At 41.1% G+C, this 14451-nt stretch overlaps 1 protein-coding gene across 6 annotated transcripts in view; it reads left to right on the top strand.

Moving 5' to 3' along the window:
- The window catches only part of ncor1 (nuclear receptor corepressor 1), a 62145-nt gene that overhangs the window by 32530 nt on the left and 15164 nt on the right, over positions 1–14451 (top strand). For 4 of the 6 annotated variants that reach the window (XM_082549514.1, XM_082549511.1, XM_082549513.1 and 1 more), the window contains exons 15-22: positions 1800–1930; positions 2394–2689; positions 7473–7538; positions 9771–9907; positions 10025–10118; positions 13185–13620; positions 13750–13876; positions 14156–14273. In XM_082549514.1, coding sequence (XP_082405640.1) covers positions 1800–1930; positions 2394–2689; positions 7473–7538; positions 9771–9907; positions 10025–10118; positions 13185–13620; positions 13750–13876; positions 14156–14273 — 1405 coding nt within the window. The remainder of the gene's footprint in view (positions 1–1799; positions 1931–2393; positions 2690–7472; positions 7539–9770; positions 9908–10024; positions 10119–13184; positions 13621–13749; positions 13877–14155; positions 14274–14451) is intronic. The other 2 variants (XM_082549515.1, XM_082549512.1) reach the window with 1 other exon arrangement.

Genomic DNA, 14451 nt, shown 5'->3' with positions numbered 1-14451 from the left:
GTGGACAATTAATTTAAAGGAAGCTCTGTGCACAGACTAATAGAGTTTATGGGAAAACTTGAGGACAGCACCACGTGCAGTTTTCTCGCATACTGTTGATTTGATTTCTCCTGTGTGTGTCTGTGTGCGTGTGTCCATTATGATGTAAAAACTCTCCGATACACTATCAGACTGGCTAAAGCAGCCACTAGTTCTTCAAGTTGAACACAGACTATTGTTCTACAGGAGTCGAGGCTGACTCCATTAAACTATGTTACAGTTTTCTTATTGCTTTTTTTTTTGTGCTGTGTAGATTTTACTGTATAACAAGACAGCCAGACTCCTTGTGTGCAGAGACATGTTTTTGTAAAATAGACAAGACAGCCACATCCTTTTTTTTTCTTCTTCTTCTCCCCTAAGTGGTACCCGTGTCTTCATTCTATTTTCCTGCCCATATCTTTTGCCTTTACCATTGAGCGAAACACATTCCTTGGCCCCATCTGGTACCAGCATGGAATCTTTGGCTTGGCGTAGCCAGACTTGTTGCAGTGCAGCTCTTTCACTGAAACAGGCAGGAGAAAGCATTCTGTGGTGAACCACGCCAGCAATGATGATAAAGAATGCTGCTCTGTCCTCAATCACTCCATCTGGCTTGTGTTTTGTTTTTCTTTTTAATTCACATACAAATGATATTTTCACCCCATTCATATAGGTTTAATATTGAGTGAGTTAGTATTAAGTGAACTAATTTGCTTTGATGCAGTTTGTTTGTTTGTTTGCAGGACTACTCAAGCAGTCTCAAGCTGTTCTTGTTATCTGTTGGCAGTATGATATAAAGTTCATGAATAGTTAAGTGAGACACGAGAACTGGCCACACATCAGGGTTCTTCATTCTGTAATTAGGACAAACACATAAAAGAGAACACTGTCTGCAATATTGGTTGTTTATGCTGGATAATAAAAATACAGTATAGGGTCACATCTAAAGAAGAGCGTACAAAGCTTGTTAATCTTCTGCCATATTTTGAGTTTTGCTGTAATTTGTGCAGATGAAAAGTAAGAGTAATCAATGAGGGGCAACATTTGTTTTTATCGTTTTATTACTGAACATTTAACCTTACTGTTTAGGTTGTGCTGTATGATAGTGAAGCAGCATCAGACTGGCGGAAGGTGAAACAAGCCCTTTGAGGGGGGAGAAAGATAAAATGCTTTTGTAGTGGTTGGAACTGCTTGAAGTGTCTTACTGGGTAGATTTTTACATTTGAATTGAAGCATTGATAAGACTTTGCTCTGTATAATAGTCTCCCTCTTTGAGTTCTTGATTTATATCAATCTTGGAAGCCATCGGCTGGTCTGCTGACTTTCGTCTGTAGCCTCTGGGAGAGCGGCCAATTTTTTGGTTCTTCCAGTGTAGCCAACGGATATCCAGGCAAAAATTCCCATTCATATCCGCTGGTTGTTGTTTGTGAATGCAGATAATTTCAAATGGACAATCGACATTGCTAAGCTGTTAGCCGATGGTTATCTGGTGCATTCTGACAAATGCAATCCTGTTTTTTGTGCTCCGCACGGGCTGTTAAACTACATGGAAGCAAAGCCTACACAAACAGGGTGGTTCAGTGGCACCTTGACTACAAGCAGATTATAAACTGAAAGCTTGTACTACCAAAAATCTTGTCAGATTCTGCATTTTCATATGAAGAATGCATTTTTAGAGATTATACTAAGTTTGAACAAATAAAATGTCTTTAACTAATCCACACTGTACTTAATGCTACTTCTTAATGCTCAATATTTCCCCCATGTGCTCTTGTCTTCAGCAAATAACACGTCCCTCACAAGAAGACAAGTCAGACGAGAAGAACGAAGAGGACAAGTCTGAGAAGTCAGAGAAAAAAGAGGACGAGGAAAAGAAGGACGAGGAAGAGAAAGATGAAAAGGAGGATTCTAGGTGAGTTATGAATAGTTGTTTGTCCTCGTGTCACCATTAGGCCCTGCAGGTAAAAGTCCTGTTTGTTTGATGTCAGTGTTTGATCCATTCACTCTGTGAGAAAGGATGTCATGGTTACATATGCTGTATTATATTTCACTGCTTTCAGTTAGCTGTAGTTATTAGGAAAGAGTTCACTTTTGATACCCAGCGACCCTGTACACTTTTGTACTTTAAATTAAGGTGTATTGCAGTGTATATTAGTGGTTCTTGGCTAATAGACAGACAACTTGCTAACTTGTAAATTTGTCTGTCCAGATTGTCTACGCCCAATCTCTAATAAGGTGTGTGTATGTGTGTGTGTTCAGTCAGCGAGGAGAAAGAACAGGTTACCGTAAGAGAGCTTGTTATTGCGGAGCCAAAAGCGAATAGATATTTGCAGTACCAACAGCTAAAAGCTGTGTTTCCCTGTCCAAAACCACAGGGACATTGGCAAGGACAAAGAAAAGTGTGACGGTGGGGAAGACGACGACGGAAAGGAGCAAAACACGCCGCGTGGCAGGAAGACTGCCAACAGCCAGGGACGCCGTAAGGGAAGGATCACCACACGCTCCATGGCCAATGAGGCTGCATCTGTGGCAGCTGAGGAAGCACCTCCCACTGCCCCCGAGCCTTCCTTGCCAGATCCACCACAGTTCCCTAAAACTGATCCAGCTCAGAAGGCCATGAAGGAGCCTGCAAAACCCCAGACTCCAGTAGCTTCCATGGATGCTGCTAAAGGTGAATAGTCGTATACTATTTAGGGAATGGGATTAAAATGTTAACAAAAGCAGTTCAATACTATGAAAGTATACATAGTTGGAACATTTTAAACATGACCCACAGCAATCTGTCAGCGAAAGCAAACTGCAGTTAATTTTTCTCTCGTCACTTCTTGTATTATGAGCTAACATGAATACCTATTAAAACAAGGTTGCAATAGAGACATAACACTCAAAGAGTGCTAAACTCATACTTGTGCATGAAAGTTCTACATCCGAGAAGGTGTCGTTTAAACTTCCAGAGGAAAAAACAATAATAATTCAAAGTGACTGGCTAAATAAGTTCTTGTGGTCATTTAAAATGGCTGCCATGTGTCAGCTTCTAGAAAGACTTTGGTACACGATGTGTTAGAATATTGCTCTGTTGGATTTCTTCTCATTAAAAATGTGTAGACTTTAAAGGTGGGAATAGTTTAAAAATGGAAAGTTGGCTCAGGTACTCATTGCCAGGTGTGTGCATTTCCCTCAGGAAGCTGTTTGCAGTCTGTCTCTCATCAGTGGACTGCTGTAGTTGTGTTCTTGTCATGGTACTCCTTTACACACTTTCAGTACTTGACGTCTGTCGCTCTGAGGGTGATAGCTCAGGTTACCAGTTACCCAGCTCCCTGTCTTTTAAGTTTCTCTTATAATTGAAGCACTCTTCTGCCACCCATGTTTAGTGCCATCTTCTGTCAGTACGGAATGCAACGTCATGTGGTTGGTTGGTTGCGGCTAATAGACTTACAATAGTTTATGTTAGCTAACTAGTGACAGAATCAACAACTGAGGGGAAAATAAGGACACTAAAACTAAAGGTCAGTTTAGGGGGATCACTTTTGTGCTGCCCCTGGCTGCAACAATGAGTTTTATGTTTAGAAAAAGAGGATATACTGTCCATTTTCACTGTCTCCTTAGCAGTAAGTTGCTTTATGTTGTTTGGCTAGCTGAACTCAAATGGGAAAATCCATCTGCTAGCTGTAATGTTTGGATTTCTAAAGCACTTTATGAATGTGTGGAGGAGAACCTGTTGGAGTCACCAGACCGAAAAGCTGGAGTCCAACACTCCAGCCAACACCGAGCCGTATAATAACCTGACAAAGCAGATGTTTGCATGATGCGATCAACGCTATTTTATGCAATAAAATATTCTCTCTTTTCCCAACACAACCAAACAGTTTACAAGATCAAAGGTTGCTACGAGCGTACACATGTAGTAAACTGTGATGTTGTAAACTGTTTGATTTCTTACCAAAGACCATTGGAAATCCTGACATCCATCGGCATGTCCACTTACATTTGGGCTTCGCTTTTCCTTACTTCTAATATGAAATAATGAAGTCAATGAGATAATGTGAAGAAAAAACAAAAGGTCTCCAAAAATTGTGGCATCTCTTCCTCAGAGCCTCCACTTTGTTTTTGTTTGTTTTCTTTCTGTCTATTGCACACTTCGACCTAATTTTTCTGCCCACATACTGCTGATGGGATTCCTGATTGTGCTTTGGTAAGAAACTTAGTTATGTTTGTGGTGTGGTGTTGTTATGTATGTAGTAAACTGTTTGGCTGTGTTTGGGCAAAGAAAGATTATTTTATTACTAGGGGTGCAACGATACACAAAATTCACGGTTCGGTTCGATACTTTGGTGTCACGGTTCGATATTTTTTCGATACAAAAAAAATGTTCATGCCTTTTTAATTTGTCATTTATTAAAATTATAAATATATATTTTAACTCAAAAGTACAGTTTTTAAATTTAACCCTAACCCTTGTGCGTGTTTTTTATTTTGGCAGCGAATGCGCACCTGCGGACCACTTATGTGCAGCCCTGGTTATTTAGCTCGTCATATTGCAGCCACAGAAATTCTTTTGTCCATGAAACCATAAAGCTGCACTTTCTTTTTGCCTTATAGTCTGATTTGTCATAACTTCTCCGTTTTGTGGTAAGCTTTTCTTTGGCTGTCACTTCTTCACCCTGACCTGTCTTATTTGGCTCAGCAGAACTAAAATATATATCTCTCTGTGAAGGTTCTCAGTCATCCAGGTCATCGTAGTCAAATATAAATCCTGCTGCTTTTACACACGCACTCACATAAGCTCAGCGATTCTCTGCGCGATCAACCTCTCACATGTTTAAGCTGCGGGAGATTTCACTTGTCATGTTTGCATAGTAAGCTAACAATTAATAAGACGATGTCAGAGGAATTGGTGCACAAATTATCATCACTCACAGATCAGTGCTGTCGCTCTCTATACACAGTTCGGGCGATTGCAAAGTGAAAGCAAAAAACAAGCGCAAATTCAAACGCGATTTCAATATGTCACATATTGACAGTGGCTCACCGATGCCAATGACATAATTACCCAGCTACATTTCCGAAAGAATGCAAAAGCATTGACATATATTTTTCCTTCCTACAAAAGCCCGACGGGCAGGGCAGAGATAGATTTTGGTACCCCGACTGAAAAAATCGCTAGCTCCGGGACGTCGGGCTAGCGATATTGCGAGCCCTGTATCTGATTGAGGAATCACTCATCTTTGGAAAAGAGAGTTTATTACAGAGAAATGTCTCTTTCCAAAATAAAAGCTATACTATCCGCTTCTTCTGGGCTATATTCTCAGCAGCATATTAAACAGCTGTCTAAATGACTCGGCTAAAGTTAGTAGCATGCTTGTTGTTTTTGTCTTTGCACTAGGATGATGTCGGTGTAAATGTGCAGTCATATTCGTTGTGTTCCCACTAGTGCTTTCAGGTTAATCTCGTTGAAATGACCTTAACGCCACAACACGGCAAATCTCCGTTAACGAGCTACCGCCGATCGCCCCGTGCATGGGGCTAGACGGCCAACACGTTAACGAGCTAACTGCGCTAACACACTAGTTCCCACCCATGTAATTGAGCATTGCATGGCACATCCAACATACTGTTTTACTTTAGTCCATGACTTGCTTACCTTCAGGGTCATACGTCACATGAAAACCAAAATAATTCCAAACGCCAGATCTGAATGAGGGTGGGGGAGGTCCATCTTGTAAGGAGAGCTTAACTTCTGTCTCGCTAGCTTGCCCTGCGCTCTTCCTTCTGACGATGCTGTCTGTGTTGAGCGCTCAGTGAATCTGCGTTCGACTACTCCGCCTAGGCTGCACTGTCGACCCTAGGCGGAGGAGTCGAACGCAGATTCACTGAGCGCTCAACACAGACAGCATCGTCAGAAGTAAAGTTGATAAAATAAATTACAAATTTTGTATTGTTCGATACATATGCGTACCGAACCGAAAGCACTGTATCGAACAGTTCAATATCGATACGAATATCGTTGCACCCCTATTTATTACATAAAATATTGCAGATCACGTCAGCTGATTTCTCTGATTTATTGATTCTGTCACTAGTTAGACTTACATTAGTTTATGCTAGCTATTAGCCGCAACCAACCATCCAACCACAGGATGTCACGTTCCGTATTGACAGAAGATGGTGCTAAACATATTTTTAAAACTTGAACTTTAAGCACTTATTTCTTAAATCCAGCTTCACACACAGAGTGTTTTCTGCGTCAGTTTTTGAGAGCAGGGCTCCATGATGTAAATTAGCCTTTATATATGTAGCATTTCATGTCCTCTTTAACCCTTTACAGTGTCCACCCATGCTTCAAACCCTTTCTATCCTGGTTTATGTAGGACTTGTCAAACCTAATCTCCTTTAATGACTACATTGTGGATTCTGAGTGGGACTGTTTACTTGCTCAGTAACCCCTGCAGCCATGATGTTTCTTAGAAGTACGTGGGCAAAAGGGTAGCTATCTGTCAGTGTTGCCTAGCTGAAATGGGGCCAAGCAGATTGAGGAAGCTGCTGATTCAGTGGGGGTTTGGATTCTCTTTTGGGGGCTGGTGTGTGTGTGTGTATATATATATATGTCATTAGGCCACATGCTATGCTGTAGGCGGACACTCTGTTTTCATATCCGACTGATTAAGAGCCACTCTAGAGGGGCCTCCCCTGTAGTGGGGTGCATTTCGTCAGTGAAGAAGAAAGCTTAGTCTGGTAGACATTTGCTTAACTAAAAGTAAAACACAGTGTGGCAGGAGAAGTCTGAACAGTGAGAATTGATCTCGTCTTCAAGATTGGTGGGTTTGAAGGGGGCAGACCACCTCTTAATGTCAAGGGTACATCTGCAGCTATATTTGTCCAAATGTTTACACAGTCTCAGTGGGTGCCATAGAGGAGAGTGGGCTAGAGTTCATTCAGCCCCCTCCACACTTACCGTGCTCTTCTGTGAATTTTGTTAGAGGCGGGGCAATGAACTGTGTAATCAAGCCAAGGCAAAGGGGAGGAGCGTGTATCTGTGCACGCGGGAGGGTTTTTGGGTTGGCTGTTCTGTCTATTTGTCTCCATCCAAGGCCATTTCCCAAAGAGGGAGGCATGGCTCTCAACTATCTGGTGCTACATCAGCTGACCAAGGCCCTCCCCTCTCGGATTAGAGAGGAGCAGGGCTTGCTCAGGGCTGTGGGGAAGGAGAGAGAACGAGAAAGCAGGAGAAAATGAGAGGAGGAGAGTAAGCTAGAGCGAGAGTGTAAGTGAGGGAGCAGGTCTTGGCAGCCCCTGAATGTAAACAGATTATTAGATTAGCGGCCATGAGAAGAAGACGACTGAAGAAAGAACTGTCATTCTCTCACCGTCACCCTCCCTCCTTCACTTTCTATTGCTTTTTTTCCCTCTCTCCTTCTATCAGTGCTGATGGGGCTGTGTCTGTCTTTGTTATTTAGCTGGCGCTGGTGAAACCGGAGAAACTTCTCGCTGGACCGAGGAGGAGATGGAGGTTGCCAAAAAAGGTACTGCTTTAATGAACTACTCTCTTTCCTTTATGTCTTTGTCCTTCCTGTTATCACTGTGCGGCTGAGACGCCTCTGCTTCTTACGATTGTGTTTTTCCCTCCATCTCCCGCCTTTTTCCATCCGCTTTGATTATCTGATATTGCGTTGCCCTGCCCGTTTCCTACATGCAAACGGGAATGACTGCGCACATGCATTCACACAAATAAAAACTATTCCTGGTGTTTTACTGGAAACTGTTGGAGAGCCTGTAGTCCGCCCCCCCCCCCCCCCCCCCCCCCGCCCTTTTAGCTGCATTGCTGACTTCTCAGAAGTGATCTATTAAGGCCATCCAGGAAGCAGCAGACCGTGACGGTTTCTTTCAAAGATCTCTATCTATTATTCAGGTTCAGACGCTTTTCAGATTCTCTAAAAAACAGAAAGGAAAAAAAAGTGAAAGTTACTTCAACAAGTCTTCGAAATATTCATTGCACGCGTCGCTTGGTCTAAGGTTAGACACTACATGTCTTTAGTCAGCTAATGCCACACAAGTATGCCTACGCTTGCCCCTTTCTGCTTGGATTTGCTGGTGATAGGTTCTTATTCAGGGTAGATTGGCAGAGTAAACAAATGGATTCATGTTGAAAAATTAAGACTGTTGCGTGTTTCGATTTGCTCCACCTTTCCAAAAATACGAGTGGATATCATCTCCTCAGAGAGGAAAGTCATATAACATAGTAGGTTCGGAAATCACCTTTATGCTGCCACATGTGGCTGATCAGGCAGGCCCAGTGAACAGTTTACCTCTGAGTAACTTGATTTGTTTATCTGAATAAGCCCTGGTGTTATTACAAGGCTGAGACATGCCAAGCTTGGTAGTCAAATCAGAACATCCCCTCAGATTAAGAAAGAATTTGGGTCATTGCAGTTCTTTATTGTTGTCTGGATGATTTCACACCTTTTACTAAAATGTGATATTAGTATAATTAGAATTTGGTATAATCACTTTCGTTTAAGCTGATGTAATACAGCTTATGTATTGTTGGTAGGCCATATACCCCTAGTTCCTCAGCGAAATCTGAGGTGTTAAAATCAGTCAGACCAGAGCAGCTACCACATTGAAGTTATAAAGCTCACAAAGGCCTTTTATTGCTAAGTGTATTACGGATATTTTGAATATATAACTGGATTGAATGTTGTCTTGGTAACACAAGAAACAGTGACACTTTCTTCGATTAGCTTTTAGAAGAAGTTCACTTGATTGTTTCCCAGTTTCTGCCTTCAGATTTAGTGCTGTGCTCACAGCACCATAACTTAATTTGTCAATGATTACTATGAACGTGTGAACCACTGATTGTAAATTAATCTCAAGACATATTCTGTTTGTGCACAGCACTGAGAAATACTATGAAACATCTGGCACAGTTGTGATTATGTGGAAGGAGTATTAGTTAAATATAGTACCAGAGCAGTTACAGCAGCACAGGAAAAAATATGACCAGGGCTGTAACAATATTGGCTAATTAACTTGTCATAGTGATCAAAGCAGATAAGCTAAGTTGTGATCGGATAGAGTGAGTTTACTGTATTCAAGTACATCCCCCCCCCGCGCGCTCCAAACAAAAAAAAAAAAACACGAGAGCTGCTCTGAACTGGAACATTAATCAGGTTTTGTCTTTAGCTGTGCAGCGATTTGTCAAGCTGCCAGTATCCTTTATCTTAGTGGGATTGGGCGGGAGAGAGAGGTCACATGGGTTACAGGATTTAGTGAAGAGCTGCTCTAAAGGTAAATGGAAGTCTTCCAATTGACTGTAGGGTGAAAGAATAATTTCAAAGTTTAGTGGGACCATTAAAGCTGATTGTGCAGGATGGGGAAGACCAACAGCAAATCGCAGCAGCGGGGATCCCAAGAGTGTAGTGTAATTTTTGTGGTGATGCTTTTATTTGTTAAAAGATATCGTTAAGATTTAACTGAGATCATCTTCCAGAGCCACATTGGAGGTTCTGACACAGCATGAGAACCATTACTGCATGTTCACGCTAAATAGGGCTTTTAAAACTTGTCCTTTCTGCAGTGCCTTTTACATTACTGCAGCCAAACCTCGATTGAATACAGTGTCCATCGTGATTTTGTAAAGTCCTGTCTGGCATTAGTTTGTATTATTAAACATGAAATGCCTTGTTAATTTGTATTTTACCAAGTATTCAAGTTAGATTTTTGATTTTGCATCATCTCTCTCCGTCCTGCACCAGGGCTTGTTGAGCATGGGCGAAACTGGACAGCTATTGCCAAAATGGTGGGCACCAAAAGCGAGGCACAGTGCAAGAACTTCTATTTCAATTACAAGAGACGTCACAACTTGGACAACCTGTTGCAACAGCATAAGCAGGTAAGCTGATTGTAATCTGGATTCAGTTGCAGGCTGTCTTTAAGCTGTTGTAACTCTGTATGAATGAATGTATTTTATTAAATAAATTTTTTTGTTTACGTGTTTTTTGGTTCCCAGGATACACGAAAGGCTCGTGCTGATAGGTCTCAAGGTGAAGGTCTAGCCACGCAATCACCGGATGATGATGAGGACAATGCAGAGGACAGTGAAGGTCAGAGAGATGGATAAGATAACACATAACAATCACACACATTCTTAAGAACTCTTTTTGGGTTGTAAAGACTGCACGTCTTCATCGTGTGATAGATTCTTGATTATGAGCTTTGAAGCGTAGTGCTTGATCTCAAATGTTAAGTAAAGAGTTTAGAAGAAATCTGTGAAGCTCGATCCAAACTTCTATTTGTTATTTAAGTGTTTCCTCTGGGTTGATGGCAGTGGGCTTACTCTGTACTGACAGTAGTTTTAATAAGTGAGTGGAAAAGAGATCAAATGCAAAAAGGCAACGAGTAGAGGAAGAGACTAAAGATGTGAACTAATTCAGACTACATAGGTGCCTGTTGCATAACAGTTTGTAGCTTTGAAGACTGAAGAAAGCCCACTCTTTGAACACAAAGTGCTGGTCCCACTTGTTTGATCCAACAAGCAAACAAGCCTGCCTGTCTACCTGCCTCCCTCACTTCCAGAAATCCTTATCTCTGCTGGGTTTACATGGTGAAGGCATGAAGGCATTTTTTCTTTTTCTTTTTTTAACAGCACAGTGTTTTTGATGTTTTTTTTCTGCAAAAAACCAACAACATCAAACCAAGTTTAAGAAAGGTTTACAGACTTTGGACACTTCGACTATAATTTAAACAAACTCTGCTTTACAAGATAACTGCGGCGACGTCGCAATGTTGACTTTATCTACATCTGATGGAAATCAGGTACTGCTGGTGATCTACACGTCACAGATCTCACTTTATAAAGTTACACATTAGGCCATCAGAGGCATTAATAAAACTCTCATAACTATAAACATCGTGATTTACCATTTGGATATTTTGTAAAGCTGCTTCTTTGATTTTTGGTTTGATGCATTGAATGGATCTACAAATCTGGACTACCATCACCATGGTAACAGCTGCAGCTAGACAATATGCAAACCGAGACGGGCAGACAGGTTTTAAACATGTGGTTTCTGGATGTGAATTTATTTTTTATTTTTTATCACTTTAAGCTTTCTGTTTTGTTTGCAATACTGTACATCCGCATAGATTGCAGTTATCTAAACTTAGGTGTGAACTGAGCTTATGATTTCTTTTTATCTTTCAAGGTTGTGCTTGCGGTTGTGAGACCTTGAACATAGCACAGGCAAATATTATCAGCGATAAACAAAATATGGTGTTTTGCAATAAGTGGCAATCACATGTGTGCCTAAGCGTGAATGCATGTGAATACATTTCAAATGGGTAAAGTGAATGTTTAGGTCCTGTTGTAGATTTTCTGTCTGGGGTTTCATGCTATGTGAGTTTGATATAAATACCCCATTCTTTCTTGACTTAATACATGGAGGCTGTATTATGGCTGATGTTTTAATGGTTTCATGGAATATTCATTGAATTGTATTATTTCCACGATCCAATTGCGTCTTCTTTATATGATTAATCTTAGAGTATCTGCTCTTGTTTTGATTTATGTCAGGATGTCTATATTTATTTTCATTGTTAGAAGGAGTTTAGAAAAGTCCTGTGAGTTTTAGTTAGGGCTGAACGATATATCACATTTGCGATAATATCGCGACATGATCAAGTGCAATTTTCTAACCGCAAAGGCTGCGATTATACTCTGGACATGTCCAAATTCATGGGCTGCATCCTCCTGAGGCCGCATTTGTAGACCGATTACGTCACAGCGACGTGCCGAAGGCTGTCCAAATTACTACCATATCCCAGAATTCATAGCGCGGCCCAGCCAAACTCCAGTTTCCAGCAATGGCGGCCGCTACTAAGTTTTAAAATTACTCATACTAATCTTTCTGGGTCACAAAATAAACTTTTAACATATTTTCAGGCGAGAAAGTAGTTGTGTAAACATCAAATATCTGCTCGGTTTATCAAGATATCCCATATTTGCAAAAGTGCTTCGACGTTTTCAGAGGCGTCTGCTACCCACCAGCTCGACAGCTAGCCGGGAGCTCGAGGGTTACTGATGCGGCCGAGAACGGCACAACTCCCGGCACATCATTTTCAGATCACCGCGGAGTTTCGCTGCTCGGGTTAAACGTAATATATAAGTCACTTAGACAACCTAAAAATGTTATTGTTGGGCTTTTTTCAGTGTTTTGTTTGTTCGTGAGTAAATCGGTTTGGCTGAGATTAAAGTTATTAGATTAGATAAAATAAAACTTTATTAATCCCCCGGGTGGGTTCCTCCTTGGTTTTCACACAGCTGACTAAACGTCAAACAGAAAACTTATTAAACAGAAGTATGAGACAGTCGAGAATTTACACCAGTGTCTGGTTATATTTTAGATAGCAAGAAGCAGACGGCCGAGTTTATTAAACTCCACCGAGACAGCGGTGACGCTAATCAGAACTAGCCTTCTGATTCAGAAGGCTAGACCGTCCAATTTCACGCCTTTAAATTTTAAAGGCGTGTTTGTGTGTGTGTTTATACAATTGCTATTATGTTTGCACTTTATGTGTAATGTTACTGACTGCAAAGATCAGTAAGATGTGTGTATTTTTTATTTATTAGTTTTATTTATTTAATATTATTTTTTAATTGAATGACTGTCTAGTAGTTCACAGATGTCGAAAAACTGAGTGTGGTAAAGCCACTGATTTTTTTTATGTATATTTCTGCAATCTGCACATTGTACTGACTTTCATTTTAATGTTTACACCAGGGTTCCTTGTCAGCACTTTATGCTCAGATGTTTGTAAGCTAAAAATAAACTATTGTGTATGTTCAAATATACTGTTGTGATTGAAGAAGTTAAATAAAAATGTCAGTCATCAATTCATGCATCACCTCATGTCATCATAACAGAGGTCTGTCTTCCAGGAAAGAACAGTTTAAAATTAATGTAATATAGTATTGGCCATACTATATGATGTATTGCTTGTCTTTGTTTAATAATACAGAAGACAAAGACCTTAAAAAATAATCGCATCGCAATCGCAATATTGGGGCAAAAAATCGCAATTAGATTATTTTCCATAATCGTTCAGCCCTAGTTTTAGTAACTTCATTAATTGTTTGTCATGTATTAATTTGTCCTTGGGTGCTTCCTTAGGAGGTGACAACAGCTCTGATACAGAGAGCGCCCCTTCCCCCTCTCAGGCTGACTCCTCAAAGTCCGGTGACTCCAAGAGGGCAGACGGCGCTGCAGGAGATACTCAGTGTGCTGACCAGGACAAAGGCCAGACTAGCAATGGGAAGGCTCCAGAGCCTCCATGCGAATTCACAGTGAAACAAGAGAAAATCCCAGAGGGCGAGGTGGGATCTCAGGAGGAAAAAGCCAGGGTGACTTCCTTTGCAGGCTCAGTACATCCTAAAACGGAACCTCTGGATGTGGTTATGAATCTCGAAGAGGTTAAAGTGAAGATGGAGCCCGGTATCAAGGAGAAAGGCGAAAAGGGAGATCATGGCGAAAGGCTCCACTCAGATAATGACTCCAGCGCCACCTGCAGTGCTGATGAGGATGTTGAAGCAGAGCCTGAAAGGCAGAGGTGAATTTTCATAGCAAATTTCATAGCATAAGCTCCCTGTTCACGCGTTCATGTTGTGTGTGAATAACTGCATTTTCCAAAAAGAATGCTGTCAAATTATTTTAAACGTCTATATTTTGTCTCACGCAGCAGAATATTCTCCATGGAAAAGCCTTCGTTGCTTAACCCTCCAGGCTCGGTGTTGGTGCCTTCACCTAAGCAAACCCAGCTCAACATCGATCAGCTGCATCAGCGGGCAGCTTCAATACCACCCATGGTTGGTAACTTTTTCAGAAGGATCATTCTCAGACAAAAAAAAAACTACAACAAAAAAACTACAGGCCTTTATAGTGTAAGCACTATGTAATACATGGCAAACAGTTCCACTGTGTGTGGAAACATTTTTTCTATTAAGGTTTTTATTGAATGAAAACAATAATATTTGTATGTTTATTAAACGTGTTCTGGAATTGCTTCCCTGCAGTGCTTCATCATCTCACTTAGTTCATATCTGGCTTCCGGACTCATGGACTTCTCCCCCTTCTTAATACTTTAGGTGCCTGGTCCATTTGGCACTGGTGGCGTGCCCATCAGTGGTTACGCCATGTTGCAACACCAGATCAAAGCAGTGCATGAGTCAGCGCACCAGGAAGAGAAGCAAAGGCAGGACCATGGTAAGAAAGTAAAACTATCCTCGTTCAACGCTCACATTTCCTGTTGCCTTCTCAGTGCTCTATCCTCATTGTTCTCTGCTGCTGCTGCTAACAGTGAACTATTTATAGCCTATATTTTAGGACCCATTCATTTTTATGTAGTTTCATAAAAATGTTTTTATGAAACTACATGTTTAGG

The sequence above is a fragment of the Aulonocara stuartgranti genome (genome assembly GCF_965226115.1).
Source record: "Aulonocara stuartgranti genome assembly, chromosome: 10".
Classification (NCBI taxonomy): Eukaryota; Metazoa; Chordata; class Actinopteri; order Cichliformes; family Cichlidae; genus Aulonocara; species Aulonocara stuartgranti.
Note: the sequence above shows the minus strand (reverse complement) of the source record. Positions and strands in the feature narration are given on the sequence as shown.